The 26,126-nt window shown below is 39.6% G+C and overlaps 1 protein-coding gene across 2 annotated transcripts in view; it reads right to left on the bottom strand.

The window, feature by feature from the left end:
* TAF15 (TATA-box binding protein associated factor 15) overlaps positions 1 to 25,897 on the bottom strand; it is a 37,885-nt gene extending 11,988 nt beyond the window's left edge. The window contains exons 1-9 of one of the 2 annotated variants that reach the window (XM_054457332.2): positions 25,764 to 25,897; positions 17,508 to 17,547; positions 15,145 to 15,196; positions 14,972 to 15,056; positions 14,783 to 14,888; positions 12,394 to 12,587; positions 11,098 to 11,218; positions 1,357 to 1,391; positions 700 to 732 (exon numbers count right to left, since the gene is read on the bottom strand). In XM_054457332.2, coding sequence (XP_054313307.1) covers positions 700 to 732; positions 1,357 to 1,391; positions 11,098 to 11,218; positions 12,394 to 12,587; positions 14,783 to 14,888; positions 14,972 to 15,056; positions 15,145 to 15,196; positions 17,508 to 17,547; positions 25,764 to 25,770 — 673 coding nt within the window. In that variant the 5' untranslated portion in view covers positions 25,771 to 25,897. The remainder of the gene's footprint in view (positions 1 to 699; positions 733 to 1,356; positions 1,392 to 11,097; positions 11,219 to 12,393; positions 12,588 to 14,782; positions 14,889 to 14,971; positions 15,057 to 15,144; positions 15,197 to 17,507; positions 17,548 to 25,763) is intronic. The other variant, XM_054457333.2, reaches the window with a different exon arrangement.
* Positions 25,898 to 26,126: the final 229 nt, after the last annotated feature.

The following is a 26,126-nucleotide window of genomic DNA, read 5'->3' as shown; positions in this document are numbered from 1 at the left end:
AGTCAGCACACTTAAGCAGACTACCAATCCAACGTAGGATTTTCTTTCTTAAACAGTTTTTCTACTTCTAATTCCACAATGATATAAATTCTTTCATTAATCTGATTTACAATAATTTTAAATAATTAATGCTAACTAGCAGTAAAAATTCAAGTATTTCTTCACAGAAGAAAGAATATGGGAAAGCACAAACAGCAATTTTCCCCAGCAAACTGTCCCATCAACACTCCTGAATTTTTCTGACACTTCTTTAGAAATAAAGCTCCCCAGCCGGGCACGGTGGCTCACACCTGTATTCCCAGCACTGTGGGAGGCCGAGACAGGCGGATCTCAAGGTCAGGAGTTCAAGACCAGCCTGGCCAGCATGGTGAAACCCTGCCTCTACTAAAAATACAAAAATTAGCAGGGCACGGTGGCGCGCACCCATAGTCCCACCTACTTGGGAGGCTGACGCAGGAGAACTGCTTGAACCCGGCAGGTGGAGGTTGCAGTGAGCCAAGACTGTGCCACTGCACTCCAGCCTGGGCAACAAGAGTGAAACTCCATCTCAAAAAAAAAAAAAAAAAGAAATAAAGCTCCCCAGTTCTGGCAGCACTATCAAATTAAATCTTCCTCCTGCCCTCCAAACACACACTTTTCCCATCAAAAAAAAACTAACATTTTCTTAATGGCAAAGTGACAAACCACCATAAACCTTACCAGCATCTGTTCTGGGTCCATAATCCCTGTGACCTAAGGGAAAAGAAAAGAAAAAAGAGCTATTTAAGGCAACTCATTTAAAATCATTAACAAAAAAAATAGTAATAAACCAAGGCATGAAAAGTCAATACTTCCAAAATCCTTGAAAGTCAACCATCACAGATTTACAAAGTAAATATATAAATTATGTTTTATTTAAAGTTTAGGAAATCAAGATGAATGTCAACATTTCCTTTAACTTGTCCTAGACAGCACCTGCCACTTTAGCATTATGCTAGTATCACTTTTGTTAAGCTCTGGTTGTAAAGGCTGATTGGACAACCCTAATAATTTAAAAACACCATGTCAGCTACCTTTATAAAAACAAATTGTCAAAATCCAGTGAAGGTGTCATTCATTGGTCACCACAGACTCTTTCATGCAAATTCACTGTGTAGAAAACCCATTGGACTGTTTTGAGATCAACTTTGGCTTTTTAATGTTTACTTTGATATATATATGTGTATATATATATATATAAAATTTTTTTTAAAGCACACAACACACACCAGCCTCAACAGAGTAAGAAAGGACTTTTGACTACATCTGCGGGATATTGGTGGCTTTTAGATTTATATAGCATTTCCACTGAAACATTTTGGGATACTCAGCACTTACCACCAAAATTTTTGAAGCCACCGCGGTCACCACCACTGCAGAGGAAAAATTGAAGAAATGATTTCTTCCTTAAGTCTCTAATGTGCTGAGCCCTGGGCTCAATCTACACTTAACTGTCACAAGTAGAGTGCTTAGGAAAACAGTAGCACCTCTAAGTTTTCAGTAAATTCCATTTCATAGAGTTCTAAATGTTGTTTCCATCTAAGTGTTTTCCCAAGGATCTATTTCCACAAGATGTCTTTTCAAGCTTATTACATATCTAATATACTCTTATTTCTAAATCTTCCCAACCCCAAGCCAAAGGGATACTATTCAACCATAACATAAAGCTGGACGCACAGCATGAAGAATACTAAACTAGAGCAAGTATTTTTTCCAAAAGGTTATTTTCTAAATATGAGAAAAAGAAAAAAGACTAGAAGAATACAAAGCAAGGTTAAGATTTTGATGGTAGAATCGGAGAGGATAAAAACTTGAGTATTGGGATCTGCTGTGATACCAAATAGTGGATTTTATGAGATGAATTTTAAAAGTGAAATACAAATATACACAAAAGTGAGACTGAATAAAAGCAGTCTTAAAATTTCAAATCATTCAAAACCCTTATAAAAGACTAAAAAGAGCATCACTTAAAAACCGCCCTCCTACTCCATACCCACTATACTACATCTCTTCACATCAGAGCTACGGAGGTTCATGTTGCAACATGCTCTATACACTATCAGTAGTGCACATTACAGACAGAAAGCAACATATTCCAAACAGGACAACTTTTTTTTTTTTGAGACAGAGTCTCGCTCTGTCACTCAGGCTGCAGTGCAGTGGTGGGATCTTGGTTCACTGCAACCTCCACCTCCCAGGTTCAAGTGATTTCCCTGCCTTAGCCTCCCTAGTAGCTGGGATTACGGTACGTGTCGCCACACCCAGGTAATTTCTGTGTTTTTAGTAGAGATGAGATTTCACCATGTTGGCTAAGTTGATCTCCAGCTCCTGGCCTCAAATAATCCGCCCACCTCAGCCTCCCAAAGTGCCGGGATTACAGGCACGAGCGCCAGGACTTTTATCTGGCAAATTACAATCACAAGGACAGTGGTCCTTGTGAGCATGGCTTTACGTAAGAAATCTAAGGTCTCTCTTATCAAGAAACTCTTTAAATACCCATTCAATAAAAGCTTGTTTCTCTTAACTGAATTCCGTAATCCTTTAAAATTTATATGCTAACATGGCAATAAAAACACTCAAAAGTTTTCTGATATCAGATCTTCTACTACTAATGATCTTATTCTACTATAACCCAAGAATCTAATCTAAAATACTGAAGTCTCTCACTGCTTAGAAATCTCTGCTTTATGGATACCTATCTTATAGGGGGATGGGGGGAGGAACCCTCAACTCTAGTGATTACCCTACCCTATAAATGGCTTTTCTGAGCCACACTGAGATAAAACACTCTGAAAAAAAATTCTCCTTTCTTAATAAATTCATTCACACTCTGAAAAAAAATTCTCCCTTCTTAATAAATTCATTCTATTTCACTATGAGGTAAAAATATTTCCACTTACAACTGCCTTAGGTACAGACACACGCATTTTAATTTGTTGTCACTTTTTATACGATTTCCAGGATGCCTTTTTAAGCAGGAAACTAAGGCTATTTCAAGGCAATATAGACAATATGAAACTCAGGCCCTTCCTATACAGTTTGCCACTGAATTTCTAAGACCCCTACTTCAGAACAGGCAGTACTAAAGCCCTCCCTATACTTCAAAACAACATGTATATCACTGCTTAACTCTTTGAAAGGGAAGCCAACAGAGTTGAGATTAAACTGCTGAAAATATTATTAATAGAAACCAAGGTATCTCAGAGGTTTTTTTTTTTCCCCCAGACGGAGTCTTGCTCTGTTGCCCAGGCTGAAGTGCAGTGGCGCAATCTTGGCTCACCGCAAGCTCCGCCTCCCGGGTTCATGCCATTCTCCTGCCTCAGCCTCCCGAGTAGCTGGGACGGCAGGCGCCACCACGCCCGGCTAATTTTTTGTATTTTTAGTAGAGACGGGGTTTCACTGTGTTAGCCAGGATGGTCTTGATCTCCTGACCTCGTGATCCACCCGCCTCAGCCTCCCAAAGTGCTAGGATTACAGGCGTGAGCCACCATGTCCGGCCTCTCAGAGGTTTTTTAACTCCAAAAAGTGATAGAAAAGAAAAGAACTTAAGCCCACGTCCTTATGCCAGTAGGTTAAAGTTCTGAGGATAAAGATGACTTTTAAAATGGGAAATTGGAGGTCACTGGGTTCACAAATAAGTGCTAGAAGAAATGCCTCTTACTTTTTTGCCATCTTAAGGGAATACCAAATCTGGCCACAATGGATGGAAAACATGCAATTTCATACATAGCTAGTTCCTATAATTTCCATTCTGGCCAGTAATATAACTTTGAACAACAGAAAAAGGACATACCCCTGGCAAAAATAAAGGGATATAAAACAAATGACATTTAAATATGTTTATGATTTCCTATTCCTCCATATAATACATTTGAACATCATCTTTTTTTTTTTTAATTTTTTTTTTTGACACGGAGTCTCGCTCTGTTGCCAAGGCTGGAGTGCAGTGGCGCAATCTCGGCTCACTGCAAGCTCTGCCTCCTGGGTTCACGCCATTCTCCTGCCTCAGCCTCCCGAGTAGCTAGGACTATAGGTGCCTGCCACCACACCCGGCTAATTTTTGTTTTTGTATTTTTAGTAGAGACGGGGTTTCACCATGTTAGCCAGGATGGTCTCGATCTCCTGACCTCATGATCTGCCCGTCTCAGCCTCCCAAAGTGCTGGGATTACAGGCATGAGTCACTGCGCCCGGCCTTGAACATCATCTTTACTGTGCATTTCCTTTGAAAATAAAGCAGCTGAAGATTTCGACACATGGCCATAAATTTGGAAATACCATGGTACATTGGAAAAAGAACTAGTCTTCAAACCAAGAGACTCAGGGTATAGTCTTAATTATAACTAATCAACCTTGAAAATTTGGACATGTCAGTGGTTCTCCATAAGCTTCAATCTCCTTAACAAAATAAGGGTCTGTGTCCTTACTATTCAAAACGTGATGGAATAGAAGCGTAAGCATAGCCTGGAAGGTTCTGAGAAAAGCAGGATCTCAGGCCCCACCCTAGACCTACTGAATAAGAATCTGCATTTAGTAAGATCCCCCAAGTAATTCATATGCACATTTGAGTCTAAAATGTCTAGACATTTGGTTTAGGCATTGATCTAGATGATCTGTAATTTTATGCAAAGCTTTCTTTCAAGTTCAAACGTTTCAATCATTTTCTCTCTCCTTATTAGAAAATTATCCTTTTTTAGGAATTTATTAAATACAGAAAATAACCTTCAAGTAGTACCATTAGATATTAACAGAAGATGTGCCTGAGGTTAACAATCTTTCTTTCAAATCTGCATTAATGTTACAAGTCCTTTTTCTACATGCTAAGGCAAATCAAGACACAAAGGTACTTGAACATCTATGAGGCAAGATGTTTACACAACAAATTTGCTTTAATTCCCAGAAAAAGCAGAAAACATTTACACATAAAGAATTCCTGAAGTAGCAGAGATATTTAACAGAGACATAATATAAGCATACTCAACTTTATTGGCAGAGTACACCCTGCATAAGAAAACCAGCTGTTTTTTTATTTTTTTATTTTTTGAGATGGTGTCTTGCTATTTTGCCTAGTCTGGTCACGAACTCCTGAGCATCAGTGATCCTCCTACCTCAGCCTCCTAAGTAGCTGGGACTACAGGTACGTGCCACAGTCCCCAGCTAGTTGCATACTCTTTTTTTCCTGAGACAAGAGTTTCGCTCTTGTTGCCCAAGCTGGAGTGCAATGGTGCAGTCTCGGCTCACTGCAACCTCCAACTCCCGGGTTCAAGCGATTGTCTCACCTCAGCGTCCCGAGTAGCTGGGATTACAGGCACCTGCCACCATGCCTAGCTAATTTTTGTATTTTCAGTAGAGACGGGGTTTCACCATGTTGGCCAGGCTGGTCTTAAAGCCCTGACCTCAGGTGATCCACCCGCCTCAGCCTCCCAAAGTGCTGGGATTACAGGCGTGAGCCAATGCGCCCAGCCAGTTGCATATTCTTGACCCAAACATAGAGACAGTTCCCCCAAGTTCAAAACCACAACAAGCAGCCCACACAAAGGCATACTCTGAGGGTTCTTTCACTGTTACAGCAGTACATATTTAGAAGAGACAACAGATTCCATTTCAGATGCTTCTCAAGAAAGAAAAAGTTCTTTGACAGAATCTCTACTCCAAGTCTCTCTTTTTTTTTTTTTGAGATGGAGTCTCGCTCTGTCTCCCAGGTTGGAGTACAGTGGCCGATCTCGGCTCACTGCAACCTCCACCTCCTGGGTTCACGCCATTCTCCTGCCTCAGCCTCCCGAGTAGCTGGGACTACAAGTGCCCGCCACCATGCCCGGCTAATTTTTTGTATTTTTAGTAGAGATGGAGTTTCACCATGTTAGCCAGGATGGTCTCAATCTCCCAACCTCGTGATCCACCCGTCTCGGCCTCCCAAAGTGCTGGGATTACAGACATGACCACCACGCCCAGCCTCCAAATCTTTTAATTAAAAAAAAATAATAATAAAGTAAAAAGCTAACTGTATCTATTTACAGACTAAAACTGCCAAGAAGTAAAAGGACAATGCAGGAATCTCTATTCTTAGAAAATTTCACTAACTACAGCAAAAGGACTTAGCTAAAATTGGAGAAAGATTAGCTTTTAAAAACCCATGCTGTGCTTGAGTTTTCAGACTATTAAATCCAGAATACAATTTTCTGAGTGTGAGGAAAAGACCAACATTAATTCCACATTTAAGCGACTCAATGAATTTAAGTACTATTCTCAATAACAGCTGTATTTACATTTTATTTCCTCCTATGTCTTACATGCATGGTAAAAAGGCTTTCTGGATTCAGCATTTATCAACATCTCAGGACCAAGAATCTATCACTCTAGAACTGCACTGTCCAATACAGTATCCACTACCTACATGTGGCCTGTTGAGCACTGGAAATGTAGCTAGTCTAAATTAAGATGTGTTCTAAATGCAAAATACAAAATGGATTTCTAAATTTTAATACGAAAAAAGGAATGTACACTACTTTTTTTTTTTTTTTTAAACATTTGAAGAGGTATGGGGCGGAGGGGGAAATGGAATTTGACAGACTCACTATTGCCCAGACTGGAGTGCAGTGGCTACTCATAGGCACAATCATAGCTCACTGCAGCCTTGAACTCCTGGGCTCAAGCAATCCTCCTGCCTCAGCTTCCCAAGTAGCTGGGACTACAGGCGTGTGCCACAGTGCCCAGCTAATTTTTTCATTTTTAAGAGACAACATCTTACTATATTGCCCATCTAGTCACAAACTCCTAGCCTCAAGCAATCCTCTTGCCTCAGCCTCACAAGTAGCTAGGATTACAGGTGCTGGCCATCATGACCAACAAAAAGAGATTTTTTATCTTGATTGCATGATGAAATATTTTGAGTATATTGAGTTAAATAGAATATATTTTCTCATTTGTTTGTGTTGTTTTCTTTTTAATGTGGCTATTAGAAAATTTACAATTAACTATATGGATCACATTTGTGACCTCCATTGTATTTCTATTGGGCAATGCTGTGCTAGACTCACCAGAACGTATACATATTTTTATTTTTTAGACCCATGTATACAGTGCCCCTGTATACATGCGTTATTTCTATAGCAGTTAACTGAATACTCTTTTAAGAGGGAAAAGATCCTCAAAAATCTGGATTTTAGGCTTGACACATTAAAGCCTGAAATAGCTACTAAATTTGATGGCATACTAATAATGAAAAGCAATTATTTATTAAGTTCCAGCAATTTTACAAGGTGTTAATCACAATGCTAAAATCAAAAATCACTGGGAGAATTTATGCCCTTAGCTTCTAGTCCACTAAGATGTCCATGTCAATTTTAGATGACAGTAAGAAATTGTCTTTTTTTTGCTACAATTGCTTTTTCAAAGAAAAAGATTAAGTTTCCTGTAGTCCCCATAATCTTCACTTATCTCTCTTTCACACTTGGAAAGCTGATGGTTTCTTTTTGACCGGAATTCTTCTAGCCAGGCAATCACACCATCTGTAAGTCTAAGAATGTCCCATCCTTTACCTTATATCCAATCCTCATCCACAAATTATGCCTTTTTTCTTTTTTGCGATGGGAGTTTCGCTCTTGTTGCCCAGGCTGGAATGCAATGGTGTGATCTCAGCTCACTGCAACCACCAACTCCCAGGTCAAGTGATTCTCCTGCCTCAGCCTCCCGAGTAGCTGGGATTATAGGCACCCGCCATCATGTCCGGCTAATTTTTTGTATTTTTAGTAGAGACAGGGTTTCACCCTATTGGTCAGGCTGATCTCGAACTCCTGATCTCAGGTGATCCACCCGCTTTGCCCTCCAAAGTGCTGGGGATTACAGGCGTGAGCCACCATACCTGGCCCATGCCCCTTCTTTAATATAAACCCAACTAATGCCAGATATTCTTCAAACAGCCCCCAAAAGAACTGCTATTTTTTTTTTTTTTGAGACGGAGTCTTGCTCTGTTGCCCAGGTTTGGAGTGCAGTGGTGCGATCTCAGCTCACTGCAAGCTCCGCCTCCTGGGTTCACGCCATTCTCCTGCTTCAGCCTCCAGAGTAGCTGGGACTACAGGCGCCCACCACCACACCCGGCTAATTTTTTTGTATTTTTAGTGGAGACGCCTCGGCCTCCCAAAGCACTGGGATTACAGGTGTGAGCCACCGCACCCGGCCAAGAATTGCTATTTTTAAGATGACTGAGAACACAAATGGGAGTGCTGATGAAGACTAATGAAAAATGTTTGGGTATTTTGGTACTTAAATGCAAAACTGTGTGGGAAAAAAAAAATCTTAAAACAGGGTAATTATATTCAAATTCAAAACATTTTATTCCAATAAATAAGCTAAAAAGCACATCTTTAAAAAGATGTTATGACACATAAAAATTATATGAACTTCAGCCAGGCATGGTGGCTCACACCTGTAATCTTGGGAGGCCGAGGTGGGCAGATCACTAGGTCAGGAGATCGAGACCATCCTAGCTAACACGGTGAAACCCCACCTCTAGTAAAAAAAAAAAAAAAGAAAAAAAAAATTAGCCAGGTGTGCTGGCACACGCCTGTAGTCCCAGCTACTCAGGAGGCTGAGGCAGGAGAATTGTTTGAACCTGGGAGGTGGAGGTTGCAGTAAGCTGAGATGGTGCCACTGCACTCCAGCCTGGGCAACAGAGCGAGACTCCATCTCAAAAAAAAAAAAAAAAAAAAAAAAAAATATATATATATGAACTTCAAATTTCAGTATCCATAAATGAAGCTTTACTGGAACACAACCCTGTTTATTCATTTACATATTATTTATGGCTGCTCTGGTGCTCCAAGGGCAGAGATGAATAGTTACAATAGAAACCATATGGTTTACAAAACCCAAAACATTTACTATCTGGCCTTTCACACAGTTTGCCAACTCAATATGGAGAGTAATCGGCATCCATATGGATTTCTAAAAAAGGCCTTTTATGAACATCTCAACAAATAACAGAGTATAAAGCAAGATTGCAGATCCCTTCCTCACCCGATCTTTCCCCTACTGAAACCAGATCAGCATCATTTTGACCAACTACATACTGGACTTCTGCATCTGATTTTGTATTAAGGGGTATTAAAGGAAAATAAAAAACTTAGTTTATAAGGCAGTATCTAGGCCACAAATTATACGAAGTATGTTGCAAGGGGTTTATAAAAGTACTTAATTGGACCCCAGGGTTGGTTAAGGTACTCCTTCTCTCCTTTGTCAGGAGGATCATTCAAAGTCCTTTCAATCCTCTAGTTACAAGATGAGTCACAAATGAAAATACATTTTTTATTTTTTATTTTTTGAGACGGAGTCTTGCTCTGTCGCCCAGGCTGGAGTGCAGTGGCACGATCTCAGCTCACTGCAAGCTCCGCCTCCCGGGTTCACGACATTCTCCTGCCTCAGCCTCCTGAGTAGCTCGGACTACGACTACAGGCGCCTGCCACCACGTCCGGCTAATTTTTGTATTTTTAGTAGAGATGGGGTTTCACTGTGTTAGCCAGGATGGTCTCTATCTCCTGACCTCGTGATCCGCCCGCCTTGGCCTCTCAAAGTGCTGGGATTACAGGCATGGGTCACCACGCCTGGCCAGTGAAAATATATTTATAATGACTTCCCTACCTATTCCCTATCTTATTCCTCCATTCTTAGACACAGTGATAGTTTAATAATCGATTAGGATGTAACTGTAATTTCCTTATGAAGAAAACTAAAGCTATGATGTACTATAAAACATATAGCATTTCAAGGCAGCCAATTATCCAAAACATATTAACTGGTAAATTAAATATATCTGTTGGTTATCTTGTTTGGGATAGGAGGGAGGCTATTACTAGGTAGAGAGTAAGCACCATGTCACTTTACATAGTCCATTTATATCCACATGATGGCAGACTGCTCTTTGACAATGAAGAAGCATAGAATTTATTTGTTTTACTTTGGTAAACTGACTTTGGCTATCAATCAACAGACTTAATGTCCAAGTCTTATAACATTTTTCAAATATGTTTAAAATTTAGTTTTTCCAAAAAATCAAAGCACTGTACACTAAAAATAGAAAAATACAAGGCAGTGAAATCAAATCCTGGCTCACTTGAAGAAATAACAGTCTGTGGGCAACTGGTTGTTTCTCAGGTCACCTCAGGGGATAGATGGTCCCTAAGGTGCAAAAGAATGAACTGGTGCTGATATATGACTGATAAGTTTCAGTAACGGGTCACTGACCATTTCAATTTCCAAGGAACATAAATTACCTTTTAGCCTGTGTATTTACACACAAATATGCAACCTGCAAACTTCTTCTGAGGACAGATGTCAACTACTTTTTCATTTTTTCTTTACAGTCAAAGTAGTAAACTTGCAGATATATCTAAAACCAATTTTAAAACCAGCTTCATAACATATGCTATAAGTAAATAAATACCAAAACCTGGTAACACTAGCATGGAGAAAAGAAAAGCTGAATTAAAAAGACATTCCTTTACACAACTTAGTCAAGACAAAATACACATTACTATGTGATGTTACACTAATTATTCCAATAATTATTTTCTTAAGAAGAGGGACAAAACAGTTTTGATACATTAAATCTTTCTCTTATTTGCCATCCCCACCTTTCTACTCCATTACTGCCTCCTAATACTTTCCCTTCCCAAGGAGATTCGAGATTAATAAATAGCCTCTGCCCTTCAATCTAGAATTAACTTACCTTTTATTTTTACATACAAACACTGGATTTCCCAGAGTGGTCTTTTAAAGGAGTTAAGATTCTAGCTCTGGCAGGGAAGTCAAGTGATTTAATCACAACCATAGTTGTTTCTCTACTGGTGTTTAACATGTACCACATAAACTAACTACTAACATAGCCAATTCTAAGGTCATTTATGTGAGATCTTAAGACTGAAAATACACTTTTAATTTCTGCCTTTTTCTCCAACATATAATCCCTTTTTTAACTCTCTTAACTAAATTAGATGCTGGAATTGATCCAGCCAAGTAACACCTTAAAAAAAAAAAAAAAAAAAAAGAGGAAGAAGAAATGTAGGCATCTTTATCTACATACTTACCTTGATCCTGTCATAGGACCTCTTCCATCCTTGTCATATCCCCCACGCCCTCTACCTCCTCCCTGTGACCCGCCATATCCTCTATTATCTTCTCCATACCTACTCACATCACGACGGTCATCTACAAAGAAGAAAATATTACACACAAATAACCACTCTCATTTCTAAAGCTTCAAATAACAATGTTAAATGGCTCTTTAGGCCATACATATCCTTATAGAAAATGGCACATGTGCACACAACTCAAATGCAAGTCATCATAAAATCATCTGGAATTACATGTTTTTGAGAATTATATCTGTGTCAAATTCCATTCTGCTAAAGTGACATGGCAAAACAGTAATGTGGAACAGTATGAGTTAAAATACAATCTTAGCTACAAGAACCTTAGTAACTTAGATGAAAAGCATGACCCCAATCCTTTTTTTTTTTAGACAGAGTCTCGCTCTGTAGCCCAGGCTGTAGTGCACTGACGCGAACTCGGCTCACTGCAAGCTCTGCCTCCCGGGTTCACGCCATTCTCCTGCCTCAGCCTCCCAAGTAGCTGGGACTACAGGCACCCGCCACCATGCCCGGCTAATTTTTTTTTTTTTTGTATTTTTAGTAGAGACAGGGTTTCACCATGTTAGCCAGGATGGTCTCAATCTCCTGACCTCGTGATCTGCCCACCTCAGCCTCCCAAAGTGCTGGGATTACAGGCATGAGCCACCGCACCCAGCCCCCCAATCTTAAAAGTTACTACTTTCTTCACTTCAGAAACATTTAAATGTAAATCGAGCATGGACAAGGAATAACTGAATCTTCAAACTGAGAGAAGATATTTAGTGAATGTGCTTCCACTTTTACTCATTTACTTATTCATTCAATTATTCAACAAGCACTTACTATTTACTATTCAATTATTCAACAAGCACTTACTTACAATTATTCAACTGAGCACTTACTATGAACCAAACCATGTACTAGGCCTTAAAGGTACATAAATAAGTACCCCAAATGAAGTACAACACCAACACCAAAAGAACTGGTACCAGCAGTATTGTCAAAGGATCAGAGTTCACTGAGACAAAAAGGAAATTCCCGTAATCAGCCATCAAAAGTCATGACCATCTGAGGGCCTCCAAGTTCAGAAGTAGAAATCTGATAAACTAGTTTTGATTACCATGAGAGGGAACATATCTTCAAGGTTACCCTAAATTTTTACAAACAGGTGAAATCCCCTGTGGTTCTTTTAATCAGAAATTCATACAAATAATTCTGTGAGGGGGAAAAATAATAGAGGTCAGTAAATCTTACCTTGTGTGTGGTGGCTGTAATTTTCCCTTTGTGAATGATAGGACTGCTGGTTTTGACTATAGGAATCATGCTGCTGATCATAATTTGACTGCTCATCATATGAGCCTTGATGTTGATCATAGCCTGACTGCTGGTCATATGAATCTTGTTGACCATAGTCTGGCTGGTCATAGGAAGGTGCTCTTCCACCTTGGCTAAATAGAAATGGAGAACTTAAGAGACTTCATAGGAAGATTACATTTGCTGTAGCAAGTTGGCTGAAACTGATGTTAAGAGTCCTGACCGGTTAGACATTAACCATATTTATGACTACCTTCTCACTGTAATTAGTTATCTGCAGTCTCCTGGAATTCCCTGCGAAAGACAATTCTGCCAACATTGAAGAGGTGCCACATTATGAAAAAAAAAAAATGTATCTTTGAAAACTGCAGTAAAGCAAAAAATTACTATGGTTTTTTACTATCTCCTTGAACTTTTTTTTTTTTTTTTTTGAGACAGAGTTTCACTCTTGCTGCCCAGGCTGCTGAAGTGCAATGGCGTGATCGTGGCTCACCGCAACCTCCACCTCCCGGGTTCAAGCAATTCTCCTGCCTCAGCCTCCCGAGTAGCTGGGATTACAGGCATGTGCCACCACACCCGGCTAATTTTGTATTTTTAGTAGAGACGGGGTTTCTCCATGTTGGTCAGGCTGGTCTGTAACTCCTGACCTCACGTGATCCACCCGTCTCGGCCTCCCGAAGTGCTGGGATTACAGGCATGAGCCACCAAGCCTGGCCTATCTCCATGAATTTAAAAAAAAAGTAAAAGATGCTACAAAGTACAGTAATATGTCTGACTAATAAACACCTCACAAGAGCTGAGTCCTTTTAATAGTTACAATGAAAGGCTCTATATCAGTTAATTTTAACAAGTGTCTTCTCTTAAAATATTTTTAGATCTTTTCTCTTAGAATTATCTTTAGAACCTATAGTACAGTTTTCTAAACATCTTCAGTGATAGTACATTTTAGAAAACAGTAAAGGAACCTGCTTTGTAACGCAATTTTTTTTATCTAAAAAAACTCTATCAGGTAATGAGACTGCTTATTCTAGCAATTCGAAAGGAAAATTCTAAGTATCTTCAGAACAAATTACTGTATTAATTACATGCTCTCAGGGTGGGAATGTTAAAAGGCAACATTTAATTGGATTTGAGTTCCAGTAGGTTTACTTATTATAAAAATGGGCTGGGGGGGACAAAAAAGATCTCATAACTTAATAGTTACATTTTATTCTTCACCAGAGGATCAGAACAATCTAATAAAAGATCAGTATGTTCCCGAACTCCCTATCGAAAGCACAACACAACCACAGTCCAAACCCTAGCACTTTAAAATGGTTGTCAAATCAAACTTAACATTTCTTTTCAGACTATATTTATAGTTCATGCTTCCAAAAGTACATCATTTATAAAACAATTATCCTTAAATTTAAAACTAACCAACAAGGCTCGAAGAGTTATTTCTCTTAATGTAGTATGCCTTCTGGATATTATTCCCTACATTTGTACTCTACTTTCTACTTTTCAAAACACTCTCACATCTGTAAGGGTGATAATTTGACCTCACCAATCTTTCCTCAATGCTTTTAATTTTCATTTAGAATAAATGTCTTCACTGTAGAAAGAAAATACTAGAGACCTCAGTTTTTAGCCATGTCACTTGATAGGCCAAATAATTTCTTTACCTCTGTAAAATGGGAATTACTGACACTATTTCACAGTGGTATCTGAAGATCAATCACATTAGAGAATGCAAAAGCATTTCACAGAATGTAAAGTACAATTTTTAAAAAGTAACTTGCTATTATTAAGTAAATAGCTAAAATTAAGTACCAGCTCTTTAAATCTGAAAGGTAAAAGTACTTTATAAAACCTGAAATTTATCAGTAAATATTCACCTACATATATCAACAAATAAAACATATTTTAGGGTATCTGATATATGTGTAAGTTTTGACCCTTTTAAAAAATATTTTTGTCCCTGTAAAGGTAATATATTCAAATGGTTCAAAAATAAAATGGAAATTTAAAAACAGATATTGAGAAGTCTCATTCTAAAGGCAGGTTTTTATTTAATCTCAGGGATAAAGCAGAGGTCCAAAATTTTCTAACATTTTTAAGGACATCAATTTATAGCTAAACGATGATTTCACAAATACATCACAAGAATCAAATGACAACGTTATTTCCACATTCTCCATAATATACAGTTGTAAAATCCACACTCCATTAAAATTTCCTTTAAAAAAAAAAAAAAAGTTTAAACCTAGGATTTTGTTGGTTAAATCTGTTTAATATCAGTGTTATTTCCACTGCCCAAAACAATCTCAGTACTTTACTTTTTCCTTACCTTCCTGGTGATTCCATGTTTTGCTGCTGTCCCTGGTTATTATATGGTTGCTGGCTATATGAGCTCTGCTTTTGATTCTCATAACCACCATAGGACTGTGAATAACCTAAAGATTAGATGAGTATATCATTTAGTGAAAGCTCTGATTTTTCAATCTCTGAAACAACAAATTTAACAAACTAGTCCAACCTGACTGACTTTGTCCATAACTGGAGTAACCGCTGTAGTTCTGTCCATAAGAGGAATCAGTCGTTTGCCCATAGCCAGAATAGCTCTGAAATTTAGGTAAATACTCAAGTTTCATCACCTACTTAAGATAAAAATAACTACTTATGAAGAATACAATTTATATTTCAACCTACTTGTGATGCTTGTCCATAGCCTTGGCTGCCTTGATTTCCATAGGTAGAATAACTGCAAAAGAAAAATTTAATACTTGAAAGAAATGTGTAAAAATTTAAAAGTTTAAATGAAGACCTTGCCTTCATTTTCAACTTTCAACTCAAACACAAGCTTCTTTGCTGAGAAATCATCAATCTCCCTGTCTCTAGAGTCTAAATTGAAAGGTGATGACCAAAGACTGTTAACGAAATACATGAAGTCACTCCCAGATCTCCTGAATGTCAAACAAATACCCAAAGTTTTGTTTTGACAATCTCGCAGAAATAAACAAAACTTGGTAAGAGCTAGAAAATTCCAAGAGAATTATGCTTGGGTGTGGGGGTAATAAAAACTACATAGCAAGACTTATAATGAATACCTGAAGCACAAAAATGATGACTACACAAAAAATGAACACCTTACTCAATTTAATCACATCTTGACAGATTAATTTTTTCCTACCATTTGCCTTAGTTAAATGGCTTTAACTTCCTAAAAGATGCACAGGGAGGCATTAGAAGTCCAGTTTAAAAGCCTCAATAATTAGAGGCATGTTTATCCCCAGAGTACAGTCATTGAATGAAATTATACCGTATCCTCAGTGTTGTAGCAGGGCCTGGCACATAGTTCAATAAATATTTGTTGACTGACTAAATAAATGTACCCTCCTGGGATTTGAATTTTAATTTTATAGTATATAAGCTCTAACAAGTCAGAAACAAACTTTCTGAATCTATACTATGACTTTCTAATAGCCAAAGAAAACTAAAACATTTGCAAAATTTTTTTTTTTTTATCATTTTAAAGGTATCAAGTGCTAACAAGATTCCTTAACTTTTGAAAATATATTTCACCAAATAAACATTTTGCTAGATACCTACTAGGAAGTTAGCACTATCTTACGAGATCAAAAAAGTCAAATCAGTTTTGTTTTTCAGGAAGCTTAAAATTTGATAAGATATCTGAGGTGCTGAGTATCTTACACTGAGCTGTAAAACATTTATCCTATAAGTTGAAGGCTGTATTTTTGGTAAGAGAAGCCCACTGCGTATATACATTCACATAAAAATAGAACTTCCTTTTTATCGTGAGCATGGTAAGCACACTACAAAAACGCTTAATATTTTTTATGGTATTTAAAAAAAAATGTGCTCTGAAAAAACACATTAGCATATTATACACCATCATAAAATGCTTTTTCTAAAAAAACTGTTGAGTTCAATTGCTTAAAAAAAGTTGTGTTTTTTTTTTTTTTGAGACAGGGTCTCGCTCTGTCACCCAGGCTGGAGTACAGTGGCATGGTCATAACTCCCTGTAACAACCTTGAACTCTTGGGCTCAAGTGATCCTCCCACCTCAGCCTCCCAAATAGCTAGGACTACAGGTACACACCACCACGTCTGGATAATTAAAAAAGATTTTTTTTAGAGACAAGGTCTTGCTGTATTACCCAAGCTGGTTTCTAACTCCTGGCCTCAAGCAATCCTCCCATCTTGGCCTCCCAAAGTACTGGGACTAGAGGCATGAGCCATAGTGTCTGACATTAAATTTCTTTAATAATTGTTTCTTCTAAGAGATTTCCTAAATAAAACATAAACTTTACAATACCAAGGCGATTTGTTTTAATCTCTAAGAGGTGTATTTATTGATGCAAACAGATTTAAGAAAAGGAAGAGGCCGGGCACGGTGGCTCATGCCTGTAATCCCAGCACTTTGGGAGGCTGAGGCGGGCGGTTCATGAGGTCAGGAGATCCAGACCATCCTGGTTAACACGGTGAAACCCCATCTCTACTAAAAATACAAAAAATCAGCCGGGCGTGTTGGTGGGCGCCTACAGTCCCAGCTACTCGGGAGGCTGAGGCCAGAGGCCAGAGAATGGCGTGAACCCGTGAGGCAGAGCTTGCAGTGACCCGAGATCACACCACTACACTCCAGCCTGGGTGAAAGAGCGAGACTCAGTCTCAAAAAAAAAAAAAAAAAAGAAAAGAAAAGGAAAAAGCCCAGTACAGTGGCACATGTCTGTAGTGGAGATTACAGTTACTTGGGAGACTGAGGCAGGAGGATCGCTTAAGCCCAGGAATTTAAGGCTGTAGTACATTATGATTTGCCTATGAATAGCCACTGCCCTCCAGCCTGAGCAACACAGCAAGACTCTGTCTCAAAACATAAAGAAAAACAGAAAGGGAATAAATGTCTTACAGCACCTGTTTACACTGACTCTCTTCACTCTGTGACAAGCTAATATTTAACTTATGACATCCAGCACCAAGTCTCAAGAGAAGAAGCTTGACAAAATTCACCTCAGTTCTACCCTTTCATATTATTAAAATGTATGTATACTTTACCTTTGCTGCTCACCCCCAGACTGACCGTAACTTCCAGAATCTAGAACACATAAAAAGAATTTAAAATCTTATTTAAAATTATGCTTCCTTCAAAGGCTGACTTTAGCTCATATAGAAGAAATGTGGTAAGAAAATGCAAAGAACTGCAGAAAGAAAAACTAACTCAAGTTAAATACTATGAAACAAGAAATTTGTACAAATAGTATTTACTTTTTACAATAACTACATATTTGCAAACCACTATTCTACATGTGTGCTAAGGGTCACAAGAACCCAGTGAATAAATGTAAATCAGTGAAAATCCATTCTTTAAACAGACTCAAGACCTTAAGCAATACTATTATATACAAAAAGACATCTGTTAAAACTAATCAGGTCCAAAAAGGGGAAAGACATGCACTATGACATCCCCAGGATTACATCTACTTGTACATCCTTACCACCCCAAGATATACACCATTCCTCTGTATTGGACTGCCTTGGCTGTCAGCACCAACAAAAATATTTCCAAAGACTTGCTAAAAAAAAAAAAACAGCAGCTAAGTTAGTTGCTCTATTCTGATTTTACCAAGCTTTCAGGGATTCAGCCAATTGGCACAGCAAGTCAGCAATACCTGCTTGTAGCTTCAATTTAGCAATTAAAAAAACTACCAAGGGACCGGGCATGGTGACTCACACAATCCCAGCACTATGGGAGGCTGAGGCAGGCGGATGGCTTGAAATCAGCCCGGCCAACATGGCGTAACCCCATCTCTACAAAAAATACAAAAATTAGCTGGGCACGGTGGCATGTGCCTGTAGTCCCAGCTACTCGAGACGCTGAGGTGGATCACCTGATCCAGGGGCAGTCAAGGTTGCAGTGAGCTGTGATTGTGCCACTGCACTCCAGCCTGCACGACTGAATGACACTTCTCAAAAAAAAAAAAAAAAAAAAAGTGGGGGTGGGGTGGGAGTGGTAACATATAAAAAATAAATAAAAGAATTCGAACTATGGGCTTTTCTCAATACTTCAAAATGACAATCATATCAAAAATTACTGAAGAGGTTCTATTTATCTATCCTTTAAGCTTTACTCACAGTCAAATGAATGACCTAAGTATGTGATGCATAAGAGCAGTTTTTATGAAACACTTTTGCAACTGCAAAAAATGGCTCTAAGTCGCAAACTGTTGACCATCAGGCCCAACCTCACTCAATTTGAAACAAAAATCACTGTTGTCAAATCGTTCTAAAACCCACCAAAACCTAATGAAATTTTTCTTTCTTCTTTTTAAGAGATGAACTTTTCCTGTCACCCATGCTGGAGTGCAGTGGCGCCATCACAGCTGACTCCTAGACTTGAGTCACTCTCCTGCCTCAGCCTCCTGCATAGCTGGGACTGCAGGTGTGCAGCACCACGCCCAGCTATTTTTAATTTTTAGAGATAGGGGCTCAGTAACTTTCTCTTTTTAAAATTTAATTATACAATATGTCCCTGTAACAAACTTTTTCATCCAATTTATATAACACTACAATATGAAAATATGGCCACCGAATATAAGTGGGTGATGCCAAATTTGCCACTTTTCTGCAGTAAAGCTCTCCAATTAGACCGAACAAGATTTTGTTTAATGCTTAATTTTAAAAACAGTAAATGAAGGCCAGGTGTAGTGGCTCATCCCTGTAATCCCAGCATTTTGGGTGGCCAAGACAGGAGTACTGCTTGAGCCCAGGAGGTCGAGGCTGCAGTGAATCATGATTGCACCACTGCACTCTAGCTTTAGCCACAGAACGAGACCCTGTCTCAAAAGAGAAAAAAAACAATATTAAACGAAATCTTGACACAAACTACTACTTCTATGAATATGGAGGGCATAAAACTAGCTGAAATGAAAAAGAAAAAATTACACATCACTGGCAGGCCCATGAGAAGACAGCTAGAGTTGTAGCTAACAACCAAATAAGAAAAATCGGAAAAGAATACACAATCTAATTAGACCATTAAGAGATCAGATGCCCCTATGAAATGACAGGAAATCAGATTCTCCCAAATCAAAGGATGAAAAGGGTTATGAGGGGGAAAACAATGAGTAAAACAAGATATTTGTGGATGCATGAAGCCTTAGGTTCAACTATATCCTGAAGCATGGATGTAGGTTCTCCCAGTGACAAGGTATACAATCACAGCATATTTTCTTTAGGTTCAGGCAAAATTTTAGTAGGGTACAGCACACAGGTCCTGTAACCCTATCTCAAATCTAACAGTAAGGCCCTTAATCTTAACCCAGTCATTTCAGCCCTCTGAAATTATAAATCTAACTTCTTTAGCTGGCTAGCTTAAAAACTCCAAGATGATATAGAAATAAGCATACTGACTAGTAAATCTGGCCCTTGGTATAAGTCCTTGAGTGATAAAGTGCAGATGTTTTATATTCATCAGAGAAAATCAGTTTATAGATTAAGGCATCCTAAACAACTGTTCATTGTGATTATTTGACACTTGTGCTTTGTGTCTGGACCTGCGAATTTAAAGTGCTTTTGAATTTCCAAGTGTATAGTTTTGATTCTCTTTGTGTTTTTTCCTAATATTCCACTGCAGCCAGAAAAGTTATTTTATTATTCTTGATATTTGCTCGGATTTCCTGTTTTGCTTTTCCCCCTTGGCACATGTGCCCTGTGTGCCTGAAAATAATTATGTATTTTCTAAATTTCAAGTGAATTCTATCAGTCTATAACATTAAGCTCATTAGTTGTATCAGTCATATTTTACTAACGTTTGATCTAGTCTTACTAATGTTTGGTCATATTCTTACTGTTTGCCTGATCTACTAATTACACGAAGAGGTATTTTTTTTAACTTCCCATGTAACTATAGACTTGTCAAGTTCTTGTAATTGTCATTTAGGTTTTATATATATATATATATGTATATATATACACACATACACACACACACACACACACACACACATACACACAGAGTTTTTTTTTTTTTTTGAAACAGAGTCTCACTCTATCACCCAGGATGGAGTGCAGTGACATGATTTTGACTTACTGCAACCTCTGCTTTCCAGGTTCAAACAACTCTCTCGCCTCCGCCTCCTGAGTGGCTGGGATTACAGGTGCCCGCCACCTCGCCCGGCTAGTTTTTGTATTTTTAATACAGATGGAGTTTCACCATGTTGACCAGGCTAGTCTCAAACTCATGACCTCAGGTGAACCACCCACCTTGGCCTCCCAAAGTGCTGGGATTACAGGTGGTAAGCCACCAAGCCTGGCCTGTTTTCTATATTTATTATTAGGCACATAAAAGTATAGGCCTATGTTCCTGGTGAATTTCCTTTTAACATTAGTAATGTCTGAACTTTATTTTGGCTAGTAACATAACTTAAAAAAAAAAAAAAATCGGCTGGGTGCAGTGGCTCACGCCTGTAATCCCAGCACTTTGGGAGGCTGAGGCGGGCAGATCATGAGGTCAGGAGATGGAGACCATCCTGGCTAACATGGTGAAATCCCGTCTCTACTAAAAATACAAAAAATTAGCCAGACGTGGTGGTGGGCACCTGTAGTCCCAGCTACTCGGGAGGCTGAGGCAGGAGAATGGCATGAACCCGGGAGGCAGAGTTTGCAGTAAGCTGAGATTACGCCACTGCACTCCAGCCTGCGCGACAGAGCAAGACTCCATCTCAAAAAAAAAAATCACCTTTTGGTTGGTGTTTGCAAATTGCTTGAGCTGAGGAGTTCAAGACCAGCCTGGGCAACACAGAAAGACCCTATCTCTACAAAAAATTTTAAAAATTAGCCGGGTAAGGCAGTGTGCACCTGTTGTCAGTCCCAGCTACTCTTAAAAAAAAAAACAACAAAAAAAACAGAAAAAAGAAAATTCAAGTCAATGGTTACTTTCTCTCTAAATTCTTAAGGATAATTTCATTATTTTCCAGCTTCTTAAAATATTTAATTAGTCTGTTACCAATCATACCACTGCTTCCTATTTTCTCTAGTAGGTTATTGGTATTTCATAACCTGCATTTTTACATCAATGTATCTAGGTATGAATTTGTTTCATGTTTAAATCTAGTGTTCAATTCAAAATGTTCATTTACTTTGGAAATCAACTATTGATTCTTCCTCCATTTTCTCCTTCTCAATCTCTTATTAGATGTATGACAGGAATTCTTAATCTATTTCCCATGTTTCTTAATCTTTTTTTTGGGGGGGGGGGGAGACAGGGTCTCGCTCTGTTGCCAAGGCTGGAGTGCTGTAGCACAATCACAGCTCACTGTAGCCTCGACTTGCTGGGCTCAAGCAATCCTCCCACTTCAACCTCCCGAGTAGCTGGGATTACACATGCATACTGCCACATTCAGCTGATCTTTTTTGTATTTTTTGTAGAGATGGGAGTTTCATCATGTTGCCCAGGCTGTTTTCAAACTCCTGAGCTCAAGCGATCTACCCACCTCAGCCTCTCAAAGTGCTGGGATTCTAGGCATGAGCCACCATGCCTGAAATCTTTCATTTTCATATCTCCCTGAATTGAACGCTGGAAGATCACATCTACCTTCTACATCTGAAAGATAAATCACATCCATCATATCTGTAATTCTTTCTTCTGCTAAGTCTGTTATTCCAACTTATTCACTTTTCCTAATTAATTCTAAACGTTTTACTTCTTTTTCAAATCTATGTGGCTTGTTTTATTAACACCTTGATCTTTTTTTTTTTTTTTTGAGACAGAGTCTTGCTCTGTCACCCAGGCTGGAGTGCAGTGGCTCAATCTCGGCTCACTGCAACCTCTGCCTCCCAGCTTCAACCGATCCGATTCTGGTGCCTCAGCCTCACAAGGATCTGGGATTACAGGTTCCCGCCACCTCGCCTGGCAATTTTTATATTTTTAGTAGAGAAGAGGTTTCGCCATGGTGGCCAGGCTGGTCTCGAACTCCTGACCTCAGGTGATCCACCTGCTTCAGGATCCCAAAGGGCTGGGATTACAGGCATGAGCCACCGCGCCCAGCCAACCTTGATCTTAGGGTTGATTCCTTCCTTTTGGTTTATTTTAACAATTTTAAACATAAAAATATTCTCTCAGATAATCTGTTAGAGGCTCTAATCCTATTTGTCATTGACTCTCATTTCGGTGAAATGTTTCCTAAAGCTCTGCAATTTACTATGAACACATCTTTTGCAAGGCTTGCTTTATCTGAAATTCCTTGTGATCTAAACCGTGAAATTTCCTCCAGAAAATGTTTTTCAGTTTTTTTTTTTTTTTTTGAGATAGAGTTTCTCTTGTTCCCCAGGCTGGAGTGCAATGGCGCAATCTCGGCTCACCACAACCTCCACCTCCCAGGTTCAAGCGATTCTCCTGCCTCAGCCTTCTGAGTAGCTGGGATTACAGGCATGCGCCACCCTGCCTGACCAATTTTGTATTTTTAAGTAGAGATGGGGTTTCTCCAGGTTGGTCAAGCTGGGCTCAAACTCCCGACCTTAGGTGATCCACCCGCCTCGGCCTCCCAAAGTGCTGGGATTACAGGCGTGAGCCACTACTACCAGCCGTTCTTCATGTTTTTAACAGAAACACCAAGGGTATTACCAGCCCAGAAACCATTTTTACGTTAATTTGTCTTAAAGTTTCCTGGAGCCTAAATGTCCATGCTACCTTGTCATCTCTTATGTTGGTACTAAGGTTTTTTCCAGTTCATTCCTTCACAGAATGTACAGTCCTTTAACTCTGTAATACATAAGTCTAGAATTTATGTTAAGAGTCTCAGTTCCCATTACCTGGCGTTAATGGTCCGTACGTTTTATCTCTGGTCCCTACACAGTTACTTCAGCAATAAAACCCAGGTCTCTAAAAAAGGTGTATGCCCTCCTCTCCAGGGTAGCTGGCAAGTTAGCTCTTTGCCTACCATGCTGGCTCCTACTTCATTTTTGGCACTGGGGGTTTGTCCTTTCTTAGTTTTTGCATTTTTTAAAATCTTTGTAGATAGATTTTCAATTTAATCGTGGTCTGCCATACTGCCAGAATGAGAAGTTATCCTGACTTTGTAATTTTTATGCGTGTAACTGATTTGAATTCGTTAAGGTGTTAGCTAATTCACATCTGTAAACAGTATTTGAACGTTCGACTTATAATTTCTACAATTTTGATTTATTGATTAGTTAAGTGCTTATACTTTATTAGGTTTTTTGGAGTGGTTGAGTCAATTTGATATATTAAATTTACATGTGTAGTCTGGAATGTTTAAAGGACTTAACTAAAATTATTAATGGCATTAGTTGTTTTGGGGGATTTTAATAAACATTTATCAAAGAACAAGTCAAAAGCATTATTTTTACACAAAGTCAAAGGTATTATTTTATACACTTATTACAAAACATATAAATAGTATACCAAGCCTAAGAATATAGTCTAGCTTTAACTAATTGAATGTTAATTTAAAAACAAGCATCTAATAAGTAGTCCTTTTCACACACCGAAAAGCCAATTTCGTATTTAAAAAAAAAACTCGAACTACAAAATAACAAATATCTGGTGTCTTAGTAACTTGAAGATCAATACTAATGATTAAGCCAGCTTATATGCTTATATGATACATGAAAAAGCCTGTATTTTACAAACAGCAAACCACTAAAACTTTAACTTTACACAGAAGCCACTGTTTTATATCAATAATTATGTTAAAGATCAAGACAGGCTAAAAGTTTTTAACGAGCACTGAAACCATTAAAACTTGGCAAATTTCTCCACGAGGGTAGAATTTTAATTTCTGTTTAAACCATGGGTAGATGATAACACTCTTGTGAGGGTGTACTATATAAGTACTTCTAAGGAGTTTTATCAGACTTCATCCCAAATTACGTACCTAGAAAATGATGTACCAATGTCTACTTTGGAATAAGAAATTATTCCTTGTTTGAGCAAGGATTAAGCAGAAACTGAAATAAGTGCAGTTTATAGCCTCTTATATGAAGTAGATGGGCACCCCTCAAAAACAAATCAATATCCTCGCTCCTTAAATATCAACATTAATCTAAGTAATGTATAACATGCTCCTGTCCAAACGTTCCCGCTAATTTGTAGTCTTCTCAGATCGATGCTTCATTTTAGTCACACATTTCTATCCTTCAAGACCGGGTACCTGGGTTTTTTGTCTGGTTTTATAACACTAGGCAGGTTTGGCCTTACTCAAAATATAAGACTGCAAAATGCCTGTTTCACCTCAACCATACGGTTTCGGGAAATGTTCTGTATTTCCAGCAGAAAAGTGGTATCTAACTCTCATGACGGTTTCTAGCAAGTGGATAGACACCTGGGTCTTTGCGGCCCGTGATGCAGCCTAACAACAGAGGACCTTGTATGAACAGCTAGGTCTGCTAAATCAAGAGGACATCCATGTTCTAGACTTTTTATTCTGGTTTAGCAGGATCCAAACTGGTTGTCCTGAAGAGACTAATGCCTCTCTTTCTCTTCCACACAATGGGTGGCCTCTGCCAAGTTAACTGCTTCGTGGGGGGAAAAAAGATTGCCTTTCCTTTGGTCTGCAGGTTTTAAGGTAAATGCCACATACACCTACAGGAGCTTATCAATAATAGATAGACAGGGCTCACTTTCAAACTCTTTCAGGAGATAAACTGGAGGGGAAGACGAATGGCAGGAGCGTGAAGAAGCTGAATTACTATGCAAACACCCCCAACTCAAATCCGGGTGGTTACTGCAGAGGGAATAACGATAAGTACGATTTCGTGTAAGGCAACGTCCTTTGAAAGGGCTCCCAGAGCGTCAAGGCCCCCACCTGATGAATGGGTGAGTCAGGCAGGCCCAGCTCCACTTCGAGGATGGGAAAACTGAGGTACGAGGCGGCGAGATGACTGGCCCGAGGCCTCGCTGAAAGATCCGAGGCGGAGCGGAGAACCAGAAGCACCGCTTCTCTCAGGCTGATGCTCTAATCTCGGCTCCCCCCGCCCCTACGATGGCGTAGACGGCCTCCGCCCCCCGCCTCACACACACCCTCCCCCGGGAACGGCAAGTCTCCCCGGGTTCCAAGGACAGGGTCAAAAGACAAGAGGCCCGAGGCGCTCCCGCCGTGATTTGCAGCCGGAGAGCCGTTGGGAGCGTGCGTGCCTCCAGTTCAACATGGCGGCCGCAGCGGCCGCCCCCCCACCCCAAGCCTCCCTCAGGGCCGGAGGCTTCTCCTCGGGGCCCTCCGGTGGGCGGGAAGACAGCCCAACCCCGCCAGGACCTTCTCGTCGCTGCCGCTGCTCGCTGAAGGAGTCACCTACCCGACATGACTAACGGCCGCGGCGCGGAGGCCCCACAGCCTGCCGAGAACAAGGAATACGAAAGCCAAGCGGCGCGGCGGCCGGAGCTGTACTGAGGGCGGTGCGGCGGGCTGAGGCGGACTGCGGGGCCCCGGCAGCCAATCAGCGGGCAGCGGGTGATACCACAAAGCCGCGGCAGGAGGGGTGTTTCTGCACTGGTACTAGCCGCCGAGCCCTGAGGCCTTCCCAGGGCCCTCTATTCCCCCCTCCGCTAGCCGTACCATTATTGAGAGGGAATTGAGAAGAGAAAGTACCAATGCCACGATCACGATCGGGGAGGAACTGGAACCTACTCGCTCCGTCTTATTTACAATCCTATTTCTC

Source organism: Pongo pygmaeus, chromosome 19 (assembly GCF_028885625.2).
Source record: "Pongo pygmaeus isolate AG05252 chromosome 19, NHGRI_mPonPyg2-v2.0_pri, whole genome shotgun sequence".
In the NCBI taxonomy this organism is placed as follows: domain Eukaryota; kingdom Metazoa; phylum Chordata; class Mammalia; order Primates; family Hominidae; genus Pongo; species Pongo pygmaeus.
This window is presented reverse-complemented; position numbering and strand designations above follow the sequence as displayed.